General features: G+C 34.9%; 1 protein-coding gene across 5 annotated transcripts in view; it reads right to left on the reverse strand.

Moving 5' to 3' along the window:
• Positions 1–21637, reverse strand: part of LOC118735312 (voltage-dependent calcium channel subunit alpha-2/delta-3) — a 513712-nt gene that overhangs the window by 452257 nt on the left and 39818 nt on the right. For 4 of the 5 annotated variants that reach the window (XM_036464990.1, XM_036464993.1, XM_036464995.1 and 1 more), the window contains exon 2: positions 9765–11085. In XM_036464990.1, coding sequence (XP_036320883.1) covers positions 9765–9874 — 110 coding nt within the window. In that variant the 5' untranslated portion in view covers positions 9875–11085. The remainder of the gene's footprint in view (positions 1–9764; positions 11086–21637) is intronic. The other variant, XM_036464991.1, reaches the window with a different exon arrangement.

Consider the following 21637-nt stretch of genomic DNA (forward strand, 5'->3'; position numbering starts at 1 on the left):
CTCGGTATGTGTACTTCCTTAGGCAGTAGGATGGATGGCATTGAAAATGGGCAAAATCGGACAATAACCGCGCCTATCCCCCATATAACGGTAGTTTTCAGAAATACGGAAACTGCGATATTTTAGTAGCTACTGAAGATTGTGCACTAAAAATTGATATTTACAATAACTTTTAGACGAAAAATAAGAATATTATAAATTTTTGGAAAATGGGCATAGCCACGCCCACTTATGGTTACATGTTGGCCTTGGTACAGCATACTAAATGGCCGAAATTTTTTAAAATCGAACAATAAGAAATACGAAATCTTCGATAAATCAGTAAATATTAAAGCTAATTTATTCAAAATTGATGCTTGCAACAATTCTTTACCAAGAAATACATTTATGATAAAATTTTGGAAAATGGGCGTGGCACCGCCCACTTATGGTCGCATATATGTACCTCGGTAACTGTTCTACCAATTTGTACCAAACTCGGTATGGTTATTGTGCTTGCCACATAAAAGCAAAACGTTGAAAATTGTTGAAATCAGACTAAAATTACGGCCGCTTTTCATATAACGGTAAATTTCAGAAATGCTTGAAATTTCAATATTTCGAAATTTAGGGACGCTAATTTACTCAAATTTGATACAGCCCGGCTTACCATGTAGGGGTAGCTTTCGGAAAGGTGAAAACCATATATTTAATAATTGCGCCGGATATTTAATGTGCGGCTCCGCCCGAACATAGACTTTATTTCTTGTTTCGATTTAAGTTGCTGAAAAGTAATGAATATCTAAATCCCGGGACTAATCCCGGGATCCCGAAATTGTGCTAATGACATCCCGGAAATCCCGGGATTGGAAAAAGCTGAAAAATTAACATCCCTAATATACGCCTATGTTCTGGGCGTGGCTCATTTACGTACCCCGCGGGGAGCTAGGAAGCTAGAAAGAGCGCGAGCGCGCTCCAGGCACTCCAAGATATTTTTATTCAACTTGAAATGGCCTTGATCCCATGCTCCTAATTAAGGGTTAAAAGAAAACAGTAGGTAGTGGGGATGTTCCGAATGTCACATTTTTCACATTCGCGAACGCAAATGCGAATGTGTGAATGCGAATTTTACTGCACGTCTATACCTGCTATGGGCGCAAGCATACTAAATGTCAGTTTTCTCGCATGCGAAATCTTATCGCAGAGAAATTTTTGTACATGGGCATTTGATCGCATACCATTTTAGTACGAATTTGTTTTAAGTTTTTTATAAATGTTGCGAAATTGTATTTTTTTGCTTGGTTGTGCCTGAATAACTTTTCTCCGAATAACCCCACTTCTTTCCTACTCAGAATCAAAGCAAATATGAAAAAATAGTTGCTAAACCCATAGTTAGGTATGCGATAAATGGTATGAGATATCTACTACTTTATATCGTATACCTTCTGCGAATCATTTGATGCGAATGTGAATGTCGAATGCAAATCTGTAAAGTGATGCGAATCATTCGCATAACGAATGCGAATGCAAATATTCGCAACATCCCTGGTACATACATATTGAGACTTATTAAGGTTTCGTTGAAAATAGTAAAAGTTAAAGCTGTTACTTCTAAGTTCACCATATTTCTTCTGCAATTGTTTAAGATATTGGAAGGGCTTGAAATCATTGTACAAGTTACAAATCTAGTAATCTGCAGACTGGCCTAAAGGTACGCTGATTTTCAAATTTTGTCAGAGACCGTAACAATAATACGCTTTTTTTTATTGCCCTTGAAAAATAATTTTCATAGCAACAACGTGGTGGAGTTTGAACAAAATGCTGCCATAAAACTTTTTTCCTGGTAAACTTGGCGAATTTCGCCCCATATCTACGTACGTATAATACGCGAAAGAATTCTTTGTACAGGTCATTTTAGATCTAAAGGATTTGGCCGGTATGTGTTTTACTTTTTCGAAAAAGTTACCAACTTTTAAAAAATTCAATTAAATCAAATATTAGAATGCGGTATCGATGGAAATGGTTGAGAAAATGCTTTGGTTCTTAACTACATGCAGGAGGGTTAAACAGTTGGTAACAATCAAATTCCACTTACATATATTCAGGCAACTAAGTAATTTCATGAAATACACATGTATGTAACATAATTTGAGTGTCAGTCCAAAGAGATTTAAGAAGGTAATAGCTTGAAAATATTTGGAAGAGGGTCGCCACTCGTTGGAAAACAGAATTATTATTTATTAACTTATACACAAGTTATATGAAATACGAAAATATGGGTAACAAACGAAAGGGTATTAAGAGCTCTTTTGTTTAAATATTTTGAATACTTTTCGGGCCTAAAGTTAAATTCAAATAACTAAGTTATGAATTAATAAACATGGGTATGAATAGAAAAGGATTCGGACAGGCTTTATTTCCGAACTATATTTAGGAGAGTTTCCACATGGTTAAAAAAACCAAATTCAATTTAATTCATCAGTTAATTGAAATAAGTACCTCAATGTTAGACGAAGGAGATCTAAGAAGGTTTCAGTTTGAAAATACTTTTAAAAAATCGAATTTTATTAACTTATACACAAGTTATATGAAATAATAAAGTATGCCATGTTTAATAGTCTGTTCCGACGTGTGGTCTGACAGACACTTTAAGAGTACCAAAAGTGTAGTTACAGGTGTTAGTGAAGACGTATCCTCCAGTGCTGTGAAATTAAATAGTTCCTTCAGTACGAAACACGATTGAGAGAAATAGAGATTGCGCCCATCGCGGTACCGCTAATCCGCTCTTTGTGAATTTGACAGAACTAGCTGTGTGCTTGACGTCATCTTGGTGCAATTGTTGATTGACGAAAACTAAATAACGATTAAACTGGGTACGGTTGAGTTATTTTCCCAATGATTTCGGGCTATTGTGTCCGAATGGGTGACCCGATCAAAAATATTGTACACACACTTGTAGTCAAGGGTATAATAATAATAATAATAATAATAATAATAATAGAATGGCGCTTACACATATCTTAGTGTTTGGCTGAGCTTCTCCTCCGTTTTGTGGCGTGCGCCTTGATGTTGTCACACAAAGCGGAGGGACCTACAGTCAGGGTGGGGAAAAATTCGCAGGCAACGAGGAACTCGCAGCTCGTACTCGTAGCAGCAATTAGGCGAGGGACGAGAAGTTTGGCTTGCTCGGCAAACGAGCGAGCGCTCGTAGTGCGAGGCGAATAGCTGTCTGCACACTCGCTTTGCTAGGTAAGAGGAGAGAGCTACGAGCGAGCGCTCCGAGTGTACTATACAACACATGCATTTTTGTGCATAAAAATTTGGGAATGTAGTCAATAGATTATGCACGAAAGTATGTTAACAATTGTAAGTGCATATGTACATATGCATGTAAATATGTGAATATTATATTAGGGCAGCATTTAAAACAACAAATAAAATTTATTACATACATAAGCATAGATTATGGAATGAATCATTTTTTAGAGTTATATACATACATATGTACATACATAACATGCATATTTATATATGTATGTATGTACGTATTTATGTTTCTATTTATGTATGTGTACATATGCATGTATTTTGGCTTTACACAGAAAAGTAAGTAACGAAGATATTATAATCGTTTGTGCCGCAGCTATGCTGTATACCTGAATGAAATATAATCCTTGGTGAAAAAATTTATTTGTGGCCTGTTGTTTAAGGACATATGTACATATTTATGTATGTATGGATATGTAGCTATGGGAAAATTTTCGTAAACAAAGAATAGAGGCCGGTTCACATACGTTGCATTTCAAAGCAGGCGTCCGGATAGCCAAAATTTGGCAACGCTAAGGCCAACACTAAGCAGAAAGATCGCTGCGCCAGGTTTCATTGCAAAACGCATACTTTTAACGTGCGTTCTGTCAAACCAACACCAACTACAAAGTCAACGCGAATGTTCTATCTGGACCAGCCTTAATTATCAAATACTGTTTAACATCCCAAATAGTAGTTTGTATTTTCTACATACATACATATGTATGAGAACTAAACCAGGAATATTCATTTGAAAATTCTAATGTCCTACTCATTTATGAAATGAAAGACAAAATAATTATTTTTATAAATATTATATTCTCATTTATACATTTGTAACATAGTTACTTAGCCGAAATACTTAGTAATTACTTGTATGTAAGAATACAAAGGCAAATTATTTATCAGAAGCATTGCCCCTTACACATTGAAAAAAAGCAATATAAGCTCTCAAAAAAGCAAAATCGCTACAGCGAAAAAAGTGTTTGAAAAACCGCATAAATTCAAATCCGCATAAAAAAAGAACCGCATAAAGATGACCTAAGTGTATAAGTTGAAATTTTATAAGAAATTATTGAACATTAAACAAATTATACCAAATAGATATGTATGCACATATGTGCCTACCTAGTAGACAAAACTGGTCAAAATACCACGCATCTATTATTCTGTGCATGAGAATATATACATAAATAAATACATACATATTTGTATATATGTATGTATATGCATATCTGCATGTGTGCGTACAATCCGTTACTCGAAATTCTTAGTTAATGCAATTTTTATCCCATAAATTTTTGCCGACCAAACAACCCGTTTGCCTGTCTAATCTGCTTGCCTCATTTGCCTCGCTCGTTTACTCGCCTCATTTGCCTCGCTCGTTTACTAGCCTCGCTCGTCTGCTGCTGCAAATGAGTGCCTCGCTCGTTTACTCGCCTCGCTCGTAACGACGCCCTCGCGAGGGCAGAGCTAATGAGGTCCTCGTTTGCTTGCCGCTCTACTCTTGCGCTGCCCTCATTTGCTTACTCGTTCGCTGGCTGCTCAGCGCGTGCGCCCGTACTTAACGAGTGCTCGTTTGCAAACAGCCTCGCTTGTTGTTCGTGAGTTGCGCAAGCTCAGAGCAAACTAACGGGCGAGCGAGGGGCTAAAATGAGGGAAATCCGAACCCTACCTACAGTTTTACGCCGACTCCGAACGGCGATTGTATTTTTATGAGAAGCTGTTTTTTCATGGCAGAAATACCCTCGGAGGTTTTCCATTGCCTGCCGAGGGACGATCGATGTTAAGAAAAAACCTTTTTTCTATATTTTTTTTTGCGATGTTGCTTTGACCAGGGCTTAAACCCAGGTGTAGTAGAAGCGCGCACTGCTTACGACTACACCACAGCGGCCGACGCGAGTCAAGGGTATACACTTTATATATATATATTTGCTAAAAATGTCTTTACACACATTATGGGTATTCATGGAAACGCGTAAATCCCTCGTAACCACGTAAACCTCGCAAATAATTAGATTTTTCATACAAAATTAAGTAAGTTTACGAGGTTTACATGGTTACGAGGCATTTGCTTGGTTTGATGAATCGCCCTATTATTTCGTAAGCTATATAACCGGGCTATCAATGGACAGTCATACAAGTTTCCACTTCAACTTGACCTTTGACGTACGTCAAAGAGAACATAGTAATTTTAATAATATTTTTTTTCTGTACTTTAAATACCTGCTTGGTTTCTTTCTTATTATGATTTTTTTGGACCTGTAATTCTTAACCAAATTTCCGTGATTTGCTTTTGATGTTACATATATTCGCTTCAGTCATTTCTAATGGAGCTATTTGGAGAATTTATTTCTAGCAAAAACTTTAAAAACAGTAATTTTGTTTACTTGTCGGGCAATATTTTTTTTCATACGGTTATACGCTGGATCCTTGGCTAAAAACTTCTGTGGTAAAACTGTCCCCCTACCTCTCCCTTCTTGAATATTTAAAGTCAGAGAGTAAGCTCCTTCAACCGGGATTTCCAGCAGAAATTATCAATGTCTGGCTATAAAGAGAATCGATGCTCAAATAATTAAAAAGCTATAGGTCTGACCTTTAATTAGATAAGAATTACGTAACTATCTGAGACCCTCATCACCCGTAATTCCAATAATTCAAATACTTATAAAAAAACGGGGTGATTTTTTTTAATAACAATATTCTGATCCGATTCGGCTGACAGATACGACTTTGAAAACAAATTTTTGTTCAAAATTTCTGGAAAATAATTACTTATTTTTCATTTCCACCTATTTAGCTCGCTATAAGCTCAAATTTTTCAAACCAGTCGCAGAAGAAAGTATTAAAAATTAATTACAAAAACTAAAATCGAAAATAGCTGATGATGATGATCGCAGCCAAAGGAATGAGAATGAAGAATTCTTTTTAAAAAGCTTTAGAAAAACCTGACACATTCAGTTTTGGCTTGTAAGCGCTGTTTCAACAACGATGTCGCCATTATGCTAGATTCTAATTGTTTCTTGAAAATACTTGACGTCCGCATTCGCATCGGCGGATGTCTAAAATTCCACATTCGCAACATTCCTAGTTTACTAATTCAAAATGTGTTAAAAAAAATTTTTTTTAAAAGTATGCGTATTTAAAAAAAAATTTTTCTACATCTTATTATAAAAGTGATTTGTGTTATTTATTATTACCCTCTGAAGGTATTATATTCGTTTTTGGTTTTAAAAACTATATTTTAACAAGATTTCATTTTTTAAATAAAATATTTGTTAAATCGATTTCATGTATTTTATTAGAAAAAAATTGGCGATTTTTTTCAGAAATTGCGCTTTTTTTAACAGTCTGGACACACTGGTGACTAATAGGCCTATCGCACTTTCAAAAAGTACAAAATATCGTAAAGAAGTACATTTGACTGTACTTCGAAGTACGAAGTACAAGAGCGAAAAAGGAAGTATGTACTGTACTTCCGAAAGAAGTACGGTTGGTCACATTAGACATACAACATTAGGGGTATTCTCTGAGTCTTGCAAAGCCCTTGCATGGTGCACAGATTGTACGGATTGCACGGTAAAAACCGGTTTTCGTATGGGACAGCTTTGCAAACCGTGCAATCCGTGCACCGTGCAAGGGCTTTGCAAGACTCAGAGAATACCCCTATTGTAAATTCATAAAAGCGTTGTAAAAATACACATGACGCTGTTTGCAAGTGGACTACTCAAATTGCGGAAATATTCGAATTTTTGCTTACCTGTGCATTTTAAAAACTGTTCAAAAATAAATACTGCCATAAAGTGTTTTTTTCTTTCGAGATAAAAAACAGGGTTTAATACTATGTCTCCATTGAGAGATTTACCTATAAATATTTGATAAATCCAGTTGCTAAATCATAACCGTCTCCATTGCCACAACGAGATATGTATGTTTGACGTTCACATTTTTAAATATTTGACGTTTTCTTATGTATGATTTCATAAATATAGTTGCTGACATTGAAATACAGACAGATAAAAGGAAGGTACCAGGATCGGAGATTCATTATGTGAATTCTTATTATTATTCGTGGTAAATATGTATAATATATAGTTTTGAAAATGTAACAAATAGTACCATATTCGGAACCATTTTCTCGAATTTAAGAAAAATTATCGAAACAACATAACATTTGCGTAAAGAACATTTTTTAAAGAGTTGTTGGGAAAATAATTCCTCTTTTTCATAAGATCGTGGGCCTTTGGCATATCATGAAGACCTTGCTAGCAAATATGCTTGAGTCGAATTGAGTTCTAGAGGATGGTTGGGGCAGTGTTATCAAAGCAGCACCATCGCCGAAGCGCGTAAAAGATTTTTAGAAAGCGAAGAAGACTCTGCATGATATTACCATAAAACATATTTTCTGAATTTTGTAGTTCTTAAAATAATATCTTCTTAATTTATTACAACCAAAGTTATGTAAATATTAATAATTTTCCTTTAAAACTACACTGAGAGAAAAATCAACCAAAAATTGGTTTATATCACCAAATTCAAACTTGAAAAGGAATCAACGTCATTTTTGTTAATATTAACAATGCCTACAATAACCTAACCTAACCACAATTTTGTTTACATTAACTAAACTATTGGTTGGCGATTTTTCGTCTGAATAAGTTTATGTTATGCACTTCACAGATACTTTTTCATAATTCGGAGAAACAAAACAAAAATTTTTATTATCCTTTTAACACGTTGCCTCTGACGGGGTTAGCAAATAACAGCATGCATCTCTACACACTCAGCTACCGCCGCTTTATAAATGTGTCTTCAAATGTTCAACTTGAATCAATTTTCTTCGTCGTTTGATTTGGTTCTGCACTTCACAGAGGCTTTTTCGTAATTAAGAAAAACCAAAAACAGAAAAAAATAAAAATTTTCTATCGTTCTGACGGCACTCGTACTGCTGGAAGCCAACAAATAATAGCAAGCACCAACTTGAATCACACTTCTTACAATCGGCTTATTGACTATGAAAAAATCAACCCATAACTTGGTTGAAAAAACAATTGTGCTTTTGGCTCAGTGTAACCAAAATATAAAAAACACGAAAATTCATGTTTCTTTCAATTGGCTATATTTCAATGTCCACAACTGTATATTGAAAATACAAATGTCATTTGACTTATGGCATGTGAATTTGTGGTTGCTGAACCCATCAAATTGTATTTATTGATCAATATTATTGAAGATTTAGGGAAGATTTAATTTAAATCTACTGCCTTTCGAGATTTAATTTTATATGGTAAATCTTAAAATATTTAACGTTAAATCTCGCTAGAGGGCTAAATCTTCATTAAATCTCACAATTGAGACATAGTATAAGATTTAATATTATAACGGCTGAAAAAATGCTAATAATTAATTTTTTGACACCTTTAAGTTAAATTATCTCAAATGCTAGAGCAACCTATTGAAATTTTAATCTGAAAATTTTATGACTAACTCCTTTTATTGGTGGGGGTGCTACCTCTAAAAAGTATATGTCGAAAATCACGCTAGTATAGCTTTCGAGTAATTTGAATAGTCATTATTCTTAAGTGAAAAAATAAAACTTAATATTAATTATTATCTTCAAGCGAAAAAAATTAAAATTATAAAATAATCATTATTTTTGATCGATAAAAATTAAAATCAAATACATGTATATTATTATTTTTAATTTTTATTGGCTAAACTCAAAAAATAAAAATCATTTTAGACTACCGTCGAATACAAATATGTGAGTATAGTTAAAATTGTTTTAAAACGCTTACAACATGCTGACTTTTTTTGGTTAAAATTTAAAAAATAATCATTCTTTTACATGCCTGCTTTACTTACATACAAAATAATCTCAAAGATGGCAAAAATGAACAAAGAATACACATTTTTCTCCATGTGGAAAAATGTTCAACTATGAGCGGTTCGTCCTCCTAAACAAGCAACCCCTGTTGAATAAAGGTTACATTTTCGCTATTAGATAAGTATATATGTATATTCATTTAATTGAACATTGTCAAGAAATTTTACTTTTACGAGTTTTTTGCGGCAGATCCCCGTAGCGTCCCGCCAGATTAACCCAACCTAACCTTTAAGTTGGTACAATTAAAAAAAAAATAAGTAAACGGTTCTACAAAAACAATAAGAAATTTGTATGTGAAAATCTTTGCTTTTAACCGGCTTCAGAAAGGAGGAGGGTATCTATTCGTCGAAATATTTTTTTATGTATGTTACCGGATAACTTGGGGTCTAGTGAAACGTCTAGCACATTTTGTGTATATTTGGAATGTTTACCTCTACTGCTTTGGCACTAATTGCTAGAGTCTCATATTTCATTTATCGGGAAACATTTCACTTAGAAATTGGGCAAACAAATCGTTAAAATATAATGACCGCTCAGTATATTAATAAATCGTTATTATGTATCGATATGTATGTATTTATTACCAACTTACTCATTATGTGGTATATCCTCATCTTGGTCAGCGACCACAGCAAATACATTTAGTTTAAATAACAAAACGAACAAGCACAGCGCCAAAGCGCCAATATGCTTGCGATCCATGGTGAGGTGGTGGTTGTGTCGTGTGTGTAAAGGTTCGTAGGCGTCTAGCTGTATGATTTGCCTGGCTGTTGCCTTGTTTTTTGGTTATTTAAATTTGAACGCTGCACAATACATAGAATTTTCTGTTGGATTGTGTTCCTTTTTTTGTTCGTGTTCAGTTGGCGCTTAAATGCAAGCGATATGCGTTTTAGCAAATTGCTTTTGACGCTTTATTTACGGCCTTTTATTGTTGTATTGTCTGCATAGAGTACATTATTGTTTTGTAGACCAAGCGTGTAAGTGTTGATGATTTGTTTTCCCTTTCACAGTTGTTTGTTGTTACTTTCAATTTATGGTTGTCTTTGCATTTTTGTTTTATAATGTTTTTATTATTGTTTTTTGTCCACCGTTATATTATACCTAGTTGGCTTTTGTTTTTTATTTATTGTTTGCTTTGTTACCTTTTTATTGGCTTTTTGTTTGTTTTATTGTTTTTTTTTATTGGCTTTGTTATTTCGCTTCGTTTGTCACTTCACACGCACTGTCCTTGTGTTATGCGAAGCTCGCCGGTGCGTATACGTAATGCTAAATGTGTGTAATGCTCGGCGCGACCATTCAAACTGGCGAAAAATGTGAACAAGTGAACCGTGAAATTTAGTTGCACAACGGGTGGCGCTGCGGTTGGTGTTTGTTGCACTGGTGCGGCTATAAGTTATGTGTACTATTTTACAACGCTCTTTTCAAGGTGAGTTTTTTTCATTGCATATTAAACGGCTTCAGTTGAGTGTATATGCTTTAAATACCGTTTTTGTTTTAGTTATCGCTATGGCTGGTGCATTTGGTATGTTTTTTGAGTACTGCATGCAGTTCTTTTCCCTCAATTTACATTCAATAAACACTTTAAGAGTTATAACCCTGATTATTTTTCTACGCACTCCCGCTCGCAATGCTATAGTTCCTAGAATATCGATACCAATAAGATGCCAACACTTGGCTCATCCGCATGTTCGCCATATTAGCTTTAGAAATCCAGTAAAACCTAAATAGATTTCTCATGGATCGTATTTATTTACATGGATATGTATGTACTATTTTCTTCTATTTGTGGTTGTTAATATTCTTTATTGATATATTACCGTTTATTGACACTCTTACGTAATTAATGATATGTTACGCGCACACATACACTTATATTTTATGTTGCATGCTGCACTATTCGTTACGCTGAGAAACTGCAAGTAGAGTAAAGAGAAAATAAATTAATTTTAATTTAATTAAAACGTCTTTCAGACGGTGGTCTATGTGTAAATATTTAAGTACGTATGTACATTAGGGTTGCCCTTATTTCGAAAATAGCTCGGATTCTCGGTCTCACCCCTAGAAATGTGTGAACAATAGGGTGGTCCAAAAACAGTAAAGTCGGATTTGTAACCCTCTCACCCCCTTGGAGTGTTCTATATCGAAAAAAAGTATACACCTATTTTTATATTTTGAAATCAAAAAATATTTATAGGTCGCTCAAAGCGCTCAAAGTTTTCTATGTATATTTATATGGGCAAATTAAATTTTTCGTATAAATGGTATAGAGTTCTTGAAAATCGATATTTATCGATCGGAAAGCTCGGGTTCTCTTCAGAAAACTTAACAATACCCAATTGTTTATTTAACCATTTTTTAACACTAACGATTTTTATTGGTCGCCCCATTGCATTTTTCGGGGTTTTCGTGTGTTTTTGGCAAACCTATAAATTATAGTTGCGATTAAAAATATGTTAAATAAATAATTGGATATTTCTATTGGGAATCTCCTGCAGATAAACAGAGGTTTCTGGTAGAAAAATATTTATTTTTAACTATTCTAAACCATTTCTACGAAAAGTTGTTTTTCCCCATATAAAATAATGGAAAACTTTGGGCGCTTTGAGCGACCTCTAAATATTTTTATACCCGAGCGCACTTGTGCACAAGGGTATATTAATTTTGTTCACATAACGGTTGTTTGTAACAGCCAAAACGAATCGAGACAGATATAGACAAATGTATACATAAATGATCAGATGAAAAAATAAATCGATTAAGCCATGTCTGTCTGTCCGTCAGTCTGTCAGTCTGTCCGTCTGTCCGTCCGTCCGTCCGTGTACACGATAACTCGAGCAAAAATTGAGATATCTCAACGAAATTTGGTATGTCGTCATCATAAGGGGGGGTCTCATCCGAGGCTTTGCCTTGCTTCTTCACTGGAAGTGGTTTTTACGTGGCGGGTCCCAAGCCCAGCGCACAACCCATTGCTGGGACGGGGGTGGTTTCGCAACCAAATACACGTTTATATAGCGAGCCGCTTGCTCCAAGCATACACCCGCTTGCAGCCGCACCTACTGGTGAACAGACACTGCAGACTTCAGTGAGCCCTTAAACCGAATAAGTCAGAGTGGCCCCACCGAAGCTCCCTCTCTTTCTGCCGTGACCCAAGGCTCCACTCGGATTGGTTACCGCATCTCGCACATGGGTTGCTCACGTTGCCCAGAGTGGGCGAACGAGGACGCAAGAGTCGGGATTGAGTATAGCCAGCGCAATGAGTATACCCCATTGCACTCCTGGTTTGCATGTGGGTTTCCCTTAACCCAAGGTAGGTTGGTATTGAAAATGGGCGAAATCGGACTGTAGCATACCAAATGGCCGACAATTTTTAAAATCGGACAATAACCACGCCTACATCCCATAAATCGGTAATTTTCGGAAATACGAAAACTGCGATATTTTAGTAACTACTGAAGATTATTCACTAAAAATTGATATTTACAACAATTTTTAGACGAAAAATAAGAATATTATAAATTTTTGGAAAATGGGCGTAGCCACGCCCACTTATCGTTACATGTGTATATCTTAGGAACCACTCCACCAATTTCTTCCAAGCTTGGCACAGTTGTTAGCCTTGGTACAGCATACAAAATCGCCGAAAATTTTTAAAATTGGACGATAACCACGCCCATATCCCATATGACGGTAATTTAGAGAAATACAAAATCTTCGACAAATAAGTAAATATTGAAGTTAATTTATTCAAAATTGATGCCTGCAACAATTCGTTGCTAAGAAATACGTTTATGGTAAAATTTTGAAAAATGGGCGGGGCACCGCCCACTTATGATCACATATATGTATATCGGTAACGGTTCTACCAATTTGTACCAAACTCGGTGTGGTTATTGTGCTTACCACATGAAAGCAAAGGATTGAAAATTATTGAAATCGGACTAAAATTACGGCCGCTTTTCATATAACGGTAAATTTCAGAAATGCTTGAAATTTCAATATTTCGAAATTGAAGGCTGCTAATTTACTCAAAAGTGATACACCCCGGCTTACCATCTAGCGGTAGGTTTCGGAAAGGTGAAAAAACATATATTTAATATCTGCGCCGGGTATTTAATGTTCGGCTCCGCCCGAACTTAGACTTTCTTACTTGTTTGATTTCAAAATAAAAAAATAAGGGTATAATTTTTTCGGTATAGAACAAGGGGTGAGAGCATAAAAATTCCGACTTTACTTTTTCACATGCATTTTTGGACCTCCCTAGTGAACATCCTATAGACTAAACTATGCAAAATTTTAGATCAATCAAAATAGATTTAGAGGTGGCTCAAAGCGCTCAAAGTTTTAATATTCAATATTTTTCACTCGACAGACTCTTTTTCTCTTCAGGAGACTTTCAGAAAAAAACACTCAATCGTTTATTTCAGAGATGCTCAACAAACTATATGAATCGATTTCGTTTTGTTGATGAGCAAAAATTAGAGATGAAACGATACTAGTAAATACAAGTACATAATCGATACTTTTCGTCCGATACCAAGTAATTTTGTACTCGATACTTTAGAACCGAGTACTGAGTAGGTATCGGAAAAAAGTACTTGTATCGAAACCCCAATTCATTGACAGTTTTATTCCCGGACTTTTATTTTTTAATCTAATTTCTTTGTGAATAGTTTAGTTGCCAATGAAAACCGCAAGAAGGTGCCAAGGTCGGGGTGACGCCAATTTTGACAATTTTAAAAAAAAGGGCGCGCGTTCTATTTCTTTCGTAGCGAATGAACCTGCAAATTGGATCGAGCAAGAGTCAGAACGCGCTGGAATTCACTCTTTTACATGCTGGAAAGATTTTTGGATATGTCCAAAATTTCGTCTCAACTTATACTAGATGCAACAGACAGTCCTGAAATCATAGCAAAAAATGAAATAGAAATACTGAAGCAAATAGTTCAGCTACTGAAGCCTTTCGAGTTCGTAACCAAAGAATCTTCAGGACAGAATTATGTCACACTTTCCAGGATCATACCTATGGTTAACTGCCTAACATCTCAAGTGAGTAAATTTTCTACAACTCTTGATTGTGTCACCCAACTACAAACGAAACTCCTGGCGGAGTGTAGTATAAGATTTGGTCTCATTGAATACAACACCTACGCAGCTTTAGGAACTATCCTCCATCATCGCTGCAGGATGCGAACGCCTGCGGTCGGACAATTTTTAAACTAAAAAGTCTTATTCAAAAATACACTAATACCAGCTCCGAAGAAGACGTTGTTAAAGAAGATTTTGACTTTTGGTACCAACATAAAAAGCTTGCGATTGGACAAAAACGAAAACGCTCTACAAAAGGTGATGAGTTGTAGCTTTATTTATTAAACCCCGTCTGATCTTGTAGACCCCTTTCAAAAATTGTTTGGTTTCGGTGGGCCCCCTGCTGATAAATTTTTAAATATTCCCAAAGCTCGTAAGAAATTAAATGTGAAAATGTGAAAATTAGATCGCGGGTGAATTCAAAAACTAAAATCAGAGTGGCCAAAATAAAAGTAAAATATTTTCTATTTGTCAATGTTATTGTGGCTTATTAACATTTTATTTGTAATATTTTATTGAACAATCGTGGTATTGTTTATTATAACTTCTACCGCTTAGACTATGTCGCTTTCTCAACTTTTCCTAACAAACAATCGTGGTACAAGGCTCAATAAATATTTTAAAATATTTTCTATTTATAAAAAGATTGTGATTACACACTTGTAAGTTTTGAAAAATAGAGCTCGTAAATACATCAAAATACTTTCTCGCTCGGAAGAGTTATATTTTTTAAGAGCACTGCAAGCGCTAGCTATATTTATATTATCTTCACCATAAACTCATCAAATGTTCCGCTCACTAATGACTTTGCACGTGGAGTATATGTAAAATAGTTTATTTGTGTTAATGGCATCATTTTTATTATTAACGCTCCGAGTTTTAAAATGAGGCGAAAAATATTTTTTCACGTTTTTTGAAACACAAAACTTAAAACATCAAAACGGCTAAGCTTTTTACGCCAAACTTTTAGTTAAGAAACTGACAATGGAGAAAAGAGCGAGTTTAAAAAATCGATGACAAATAACCAAGCAAGCAAGAAGCACAAAAAGTGTTCCACCGTCTCATCATCTTCAAGGCAAGATGGGCAAATGGACTTGTCGTTTACGCCTATCACAGTGACCAGTCAGCAGTCCACCAAGTTGTCTGTAGTGTCATCTGCTCATTGAGAGCAAAAAATCAGATAGACCTTGTGAGATTGAAGGCAACATGAGTTTTGCCCACCTCGATGCCTCTCAGTCATTTCTGAGCGAAGTATTCACCCAGTTTCTGATGGTGGCTTCGATTGCCGAAGGTGGGAGTGCTAAAACTGGTTGCGGACCGAGGAATGCCTGGTCTGAGCAAACTCTGGCCAAGTGATCAGATGTCTCATAACGAGGTACTCCAGAGTGACCTGGTACCCAGAGTAAAACAACCTCGTTATGTTCACCATCATATTTTAGTCGAGCCTTGCATTGCCGAACTAGTTTGGAAGTACTTAAATAGAGGGCTGGTCAATGCATTAAGTGCAGCTTGGTTGTCACGTAAACTCCTTCTCCTCCACCTATGTTCCACCACGTAGTCCATGGCTTTGAGTATTACAATTACCTCAGCCTGGAAGACCGAAAAGTGAAGCTTATCTCCATTAACCTCAAAAAAGACCCCAGATCATGACCCAGAGTCAGTTTTTGAGCCATCAGTGAGGATTCGACAATATGTGAGTCTGGTCTGAGCGATGGAATCAAACCAGAATTCAGTCTCAGGGAACTCAACATTATAGAATCTCTTCAACAAAGGTAATGGTGGCGTACTATCCTGTAGCATTGAAAATACACAAATGCTTAAATCTCTGCCGCCAGCAATTTTCGCCGCGCCCACTCATTTTCATACCAGCATCCGGTTCTTTTTAGTCTGCAGGTGGCCTTTAAGGCTTCCCCACGTATGAAAACACAAAGTGCCGGTAAGTGCAACAGTGAGTCAAGAGCACTATACACCATTCAAAAAAATTAAAGTTAAATAAAAGGCTATCAAGCAACCATTTTGGTTCTTTACATCGAAACCAGATAAATTTTCGTGGACCCCCATTTACAATTCATGGACCCCCATATTTTGTTCACGTCACCGTGGACCCCTGGGGGTCCACCTGGAACACTTTGGGAATCACTGCGTTAGAGGAATAGGAGGATTTAAAATCAACCTATCCAATGTTATACAAATAGGCGCGCATGTATCTACATATAGTTGCGACTTCCGTACCATGCGAGAGATTATTTTCAAAAGCTGGGGGGCCACAATAACCACATCAAGAATCTTACAAATTCTAGAACAGCCACATAGAGCTTTGATGTAGAAGGAAAGGTTGCTTTGTGCAAAGAAAGACCTATTATCGTCTCATTAAAAATGATAAACATGATAACTTCTTCCAGAAATATAGCACTGTTACTCTGCAAAAATGCTTTTGAACAGTGTTATAATACAGATATTTTTTTATTAATTAATTAATTTGTATGAAATAAATACAAACAAATAAAATACGTACATAAAAAGAAGCAAATTCTGTATACTTTTTAAAAACAACTTAATGGACTTTATACTTTTTCTTGTTTTTTGAGGGTCCATCCTAGCAAAACTTGTTTTAAAACTTGGAAGTTTTTCTTTAAAAAATCTAAAAGATTCATCTAAAATCAATAATGATAGTCACATAAATTAATTTGGCACATACATACGTGATAGCGTTTTTTAATACAAACAAACATAAACATATTTCAATTCTTATATAGGTACAAATATCGATATAAGTAGGTATCGATACTTTTAGCCCGATACTTTGTAGGTATCGATACTTTCTTTCGATGCTACTTCCAAGTACTTCTATGCACTTCCAAGTACTTCTATGCAGCGTTGCCGTTTTGGTCCAATTGGACCAATTGGTAGGATGAAGCTTTTGGTAGGCAAAAGTGAAATTGCAACCAAATTGAGCAATAAATTTGTTTGCTTAAGATTGCATACTGCCAGTGCTATCTACTATTTATAGTAACTCTAGAAATATCCATGAATAACCCTGCATTCATAGCAAGCAAAGGAAATAATTACAAGAGAAAGAGTGAAAGAAAGATGTTAAATGTCAAAAACTTGGCATTTGCGCGCCTTTCTTCAATTGAATTTAACAAACAAGCGAAAAGATTAGTGATGGACAAGTAAGTTAATTTTGCTTTAAAGTAGTAACTTTTTAATCGTTGTTTATTTGCAGGTATATCTATAAAGCCTCTGAACCGTCCGAAGTAAGTGTGGACAATAATTACGACGACTTGTTCAGGTAAAAAATTGCGACTAAGTAGGCATGTACATATTTGTCAATTAACAAATACTGAAAATTCTCGTAGTGATGAAAACTCGCCTGCGCCAAAAACCAAACTCAGAAATAAACTTAACATCAGTACAATAAATAAAATTATGCACTGTAAAGAACTAGTACAAAAGGCTGATGCACATTACGTGTGGTCAGCAAAAAGAGATCTCAAAGATGTATGATTTTTTTACAAACGTTTTGTATACAATTAGGGGATATAAAAACTTTTTGTTTTTGATATAATAGAGGATATACAACCTTTTTGTTTTTAAACGAATAAAATGGTTAATATTGTATTGTCGAAGAAAAAAAACGTTTGAAATGAATTGAATTGAATTGATTTCAAAGATATATATACTCGGTACGTTTTTTTACAAACGTTTTGTGTACAATATTTTTGATACTTAGGTTGTTCACACTTGCTTGGTTATAAGGTTATCTGGTTAAAAGTTATTATTCTGTAGTATATTTTATTGTAGAAAACTGAATAAAAAATATATCCACATAACCAGATAACCTGATAACCAAGCAAGTGTGAACAACCTAACTTTTATTTAAACGCATAAAATGTCTGAATTTGTTGTTTTATACATCAAAATGTTTGATATAAATTGAATTAATATCAAAACTATATACAATGCTTATAACTGTTTTTTATACGATAAAATGTATGCTACAACTTCAGCATTAATGATTGAATTTCTTTTCGTTAAAACCCAAAATAGAATTATTGTGGTAATTACCTAAACGAAAAAAAACTGAATCGTTTCAACAGAAACGATCGCTTTTTTTGGTAAACGCTAAAATTAACGTTACAATGCATCCTTGGTTTATTTAATAATTTATTAATATTAAAAATTTTCTATGGGTCTCCCAAAACCCGAAAAAATGCAATGGGGGAACCCAGAAAAAATCGTTAATAATAAACAAATTTTAAATAACCAATTGGGTAATATTTTTTGAAGTCTTCTTAAGAGAAATTGAGTTAGCCGTTTGAAAAATATTGATATTCAAGGATTCTAGACAATTTCTACGAAAAATAGTTTTTTTCTCATATAAAATACATGGAAAACTTTAAGCGCTTTGAACCATCTTTATATCTCCTTTGATTGATATAAAACTTTGCATACTTTAATCCTTAGGCTACTCTCACATTTCTAGTGAGGGAGACCGAGAATATAAACACTTTTATTCTTATCCATATAACTAGGGGCCACCCTAATGTACATATGTGCAATGCCAACTTATGTCTCATCGAGTATATGTGTACATACATAATGCTTCGTTAAACTTTATTAAATTTATTGCTGGTCTAATTTTTACACATCAGACCTGTTTCATTCAATGACTAGCATAACCGCTCGAGCACATCTGCTTCACTCTCCACTAAAAAAAAAACAAATTCAATACTGTTTTTCCATCGGAATTATAAAAGTTATTATATTTTAAGTCTTTCGCTAAAATATTTCGGAAAAATATTATCATTTGTGTGAGTTGTTTATAAATAAAAATTGGTTTTTAAAGTATTTTTTGAAATAGATTTGGTCAGTTGATAGAACCGTTTAAGTTTAAAAAATAAAATTATAAAAGTATAGAAATCTTCAAATTTTTTTAAAGGGAATCATCATGATACAAATATTTAAAGGTAGTTTCACTTCTTCTTAGCCGCCATTGCTCCCATTTGACGTAAACTGTGCTTTTGGCATTTTCTTTTGAAATCGAGCTACCATATTCATTGACAAAAGAAGTGATTGATTACCTACTTCAAAAAAAAAAATATAATTATTTAAAAGAAATTAAAGCTTTTAGCGATAGTGAGTATAAAACGGAAGTTAATGGAAATATTACATGGTATTCACATATAATATGCATTTACTGTTGTTAATTTTTATACCCGAGCGCACTTGTGCACAAGGGTATTATAACTTTGTTCACATAACGGTTGTTTGTAACAGGCAAAACGAATCGAGATAGATATAGACAAATGTATACATAAATGATCAGAATGAAAACAGAAATCGATAAAGCGGGGACTGTCTGTCCGTCCGTCCGTCCGTCCGTCCGTCTGTGCACACGATAACTCGAGTAAAAATTTAGATATCTTAACGAAACTTGGTACGTGAACTTCTTTTGGGCGTGGGACGGATGGTATTGAAAATGGGCGAAATCGGATAATAACCACGCCTACCTCCCATATAACGGTAATTTTAAGAAATACGAAAACTGCGATATTTTAGTAACTACTGAAGATAATTCACTCAAAATTAATACTTACAATGAGTTTCAGACGGAAAACATGAATTTGGAAAATGGGCGTAGCCACGCCCACTTATGGTTACATGTGTATATCTTGGTAACCGCTGCACCAATTTCTTCCAAACTTGGCACAGTTATTGGCCTTTGTACAGGATACCAAACGGCTGAAAATTTTAAAAATCGGACAATAACCACGCCTACCTCCCATATAACGGTAATTTCGAGAAATACAAAATCTTCGATAAATCAGTAAATATTGAAGCTAATTTATTCAAAATTGATGATTGCAACAATTTTTTTCCAAGAAATACGTTTATGACAAAATTTTGGAAAATGGGCGTAGCACCGCCCACTTGTGATCACATATATGTATCTCGCTAACCGTTCTAGCAATTTGTACCAAACTCGGTATGGTTATTGTGCTTGCCACATAAAAGCAAACCGTTGAAAATTGTTGAAATCGGACTAAAATTGAGGCCGCTTTTCATATAACGGTAAATTTTAGAAATGCTTGAAATTTCAATATTTCGAAATTTAAGGACGCTAATTTACTTAAAATGTACACACCCCGGCTTATCATGTAGCGGTAGCTTTCGGAAAGGTGGAAAACATATGTTTAATACTTGCGCCGGGTATTTAATGTTCGGCTCCGCCCGAACTTAGACTTTCTTACTTGTTTTTATTGTTTTTTAGTAAGATGAGCTGCATATTTAGGAGCTGCAAAAATAACAGAAGAAATTGCGAAAAAACTAACACACAGTTTTTTCGACTCCCGGCGGTACCACATATGCGGGAAAAGTGGATATCCGCGTGCATGGTAACTGAAAATGCGTTACCAAAAGTATGCTTTGTTTGGTCCGAGCACTTTCCCGCGAAAGATTTCAACTGGAGGAACGGATGCGCCCAATTAGAGCGAAACGCGAGAGAGCGCATGCTTCCCTAGAATCCGAAATAAAGCAACATCTTACTTACTTTCTTAAAGGACTAACTGCATATAATATATCATGTAAAAGATAATGCTACATTTCTGGTGTACCTTACATTTATAGCAATTTAAATCAACACGCAGCTATTTTTATACGAACAATCATGTAAGTATACAGGGTGTCCCAGAAGTAACCTGCCAACCTTGAGGAGAAGGCAGGTGGGATGGTGAGCTCCCTGATAAGCAAAAATTTTTCAGGTAAAAGAGTCACCGTTTTTGAAATGTTTAAATTTATTTGAATTAAAGAAAAATCGTGCCTTTTCATGTATTTTCTTTAACTGCATCTACAAACAAGGCTATACTTAGTAAATTTTTTATGTAAAAGACTTTTAGATAGTTGCTTCTCCATACTCAAATTCAATGTAGTTAAAATATATTAAGGAACCATTATAAAATTAGGACTATATTGCGATTTTTAACTTTTTGATATTTTCTTCCCCAATTTTGACTATCTCGGGTGAAAAAAAATGTACTGAGCTATAACTTTACATTACACAAAAAAAATTGCTAATTTAATAAAAATTTCTGAAAGGTGCCACTCTTACTGTTTCGAATAGAAAAGAAAAGTTATAACCGCTTTTGTGGGTAAAGGACTGAGACACGCTAGAATGTATTTAATAGATTTAAATTTAAGTTGCTCTTGTTACCGACCAATGACATGCTAAATAGTACAAAGGTACATTATTACCTGCTCCTGACATTATTTTATGTGACTTACCGGAAATAATGAAAGTTGATTTTGTGGAATTGGATCCTTCGAACATTGTGTTCAGTGTTGCCAGAACTTTTTGGACGAACCGGCTAAATTGGCAAA

The sequence above is a fragment of the Rhagoletis pomonella genome, unplaced genomic scaffold (genome assembly GCF_013731165.1).
Source record: "Rhagoletis pomonella isolate Grant_MI unplaced genomic scaffold, Rhpom_1.0 Rhpom_scaffold_00003, whole genome shotgun sequence".
Lineage (NCBI taxonomy): Eukaryota > Metazoa > Arthropoda > Insecta > Diptera > Tephritidae > Rhagoletis > Rhagoletis pomonella.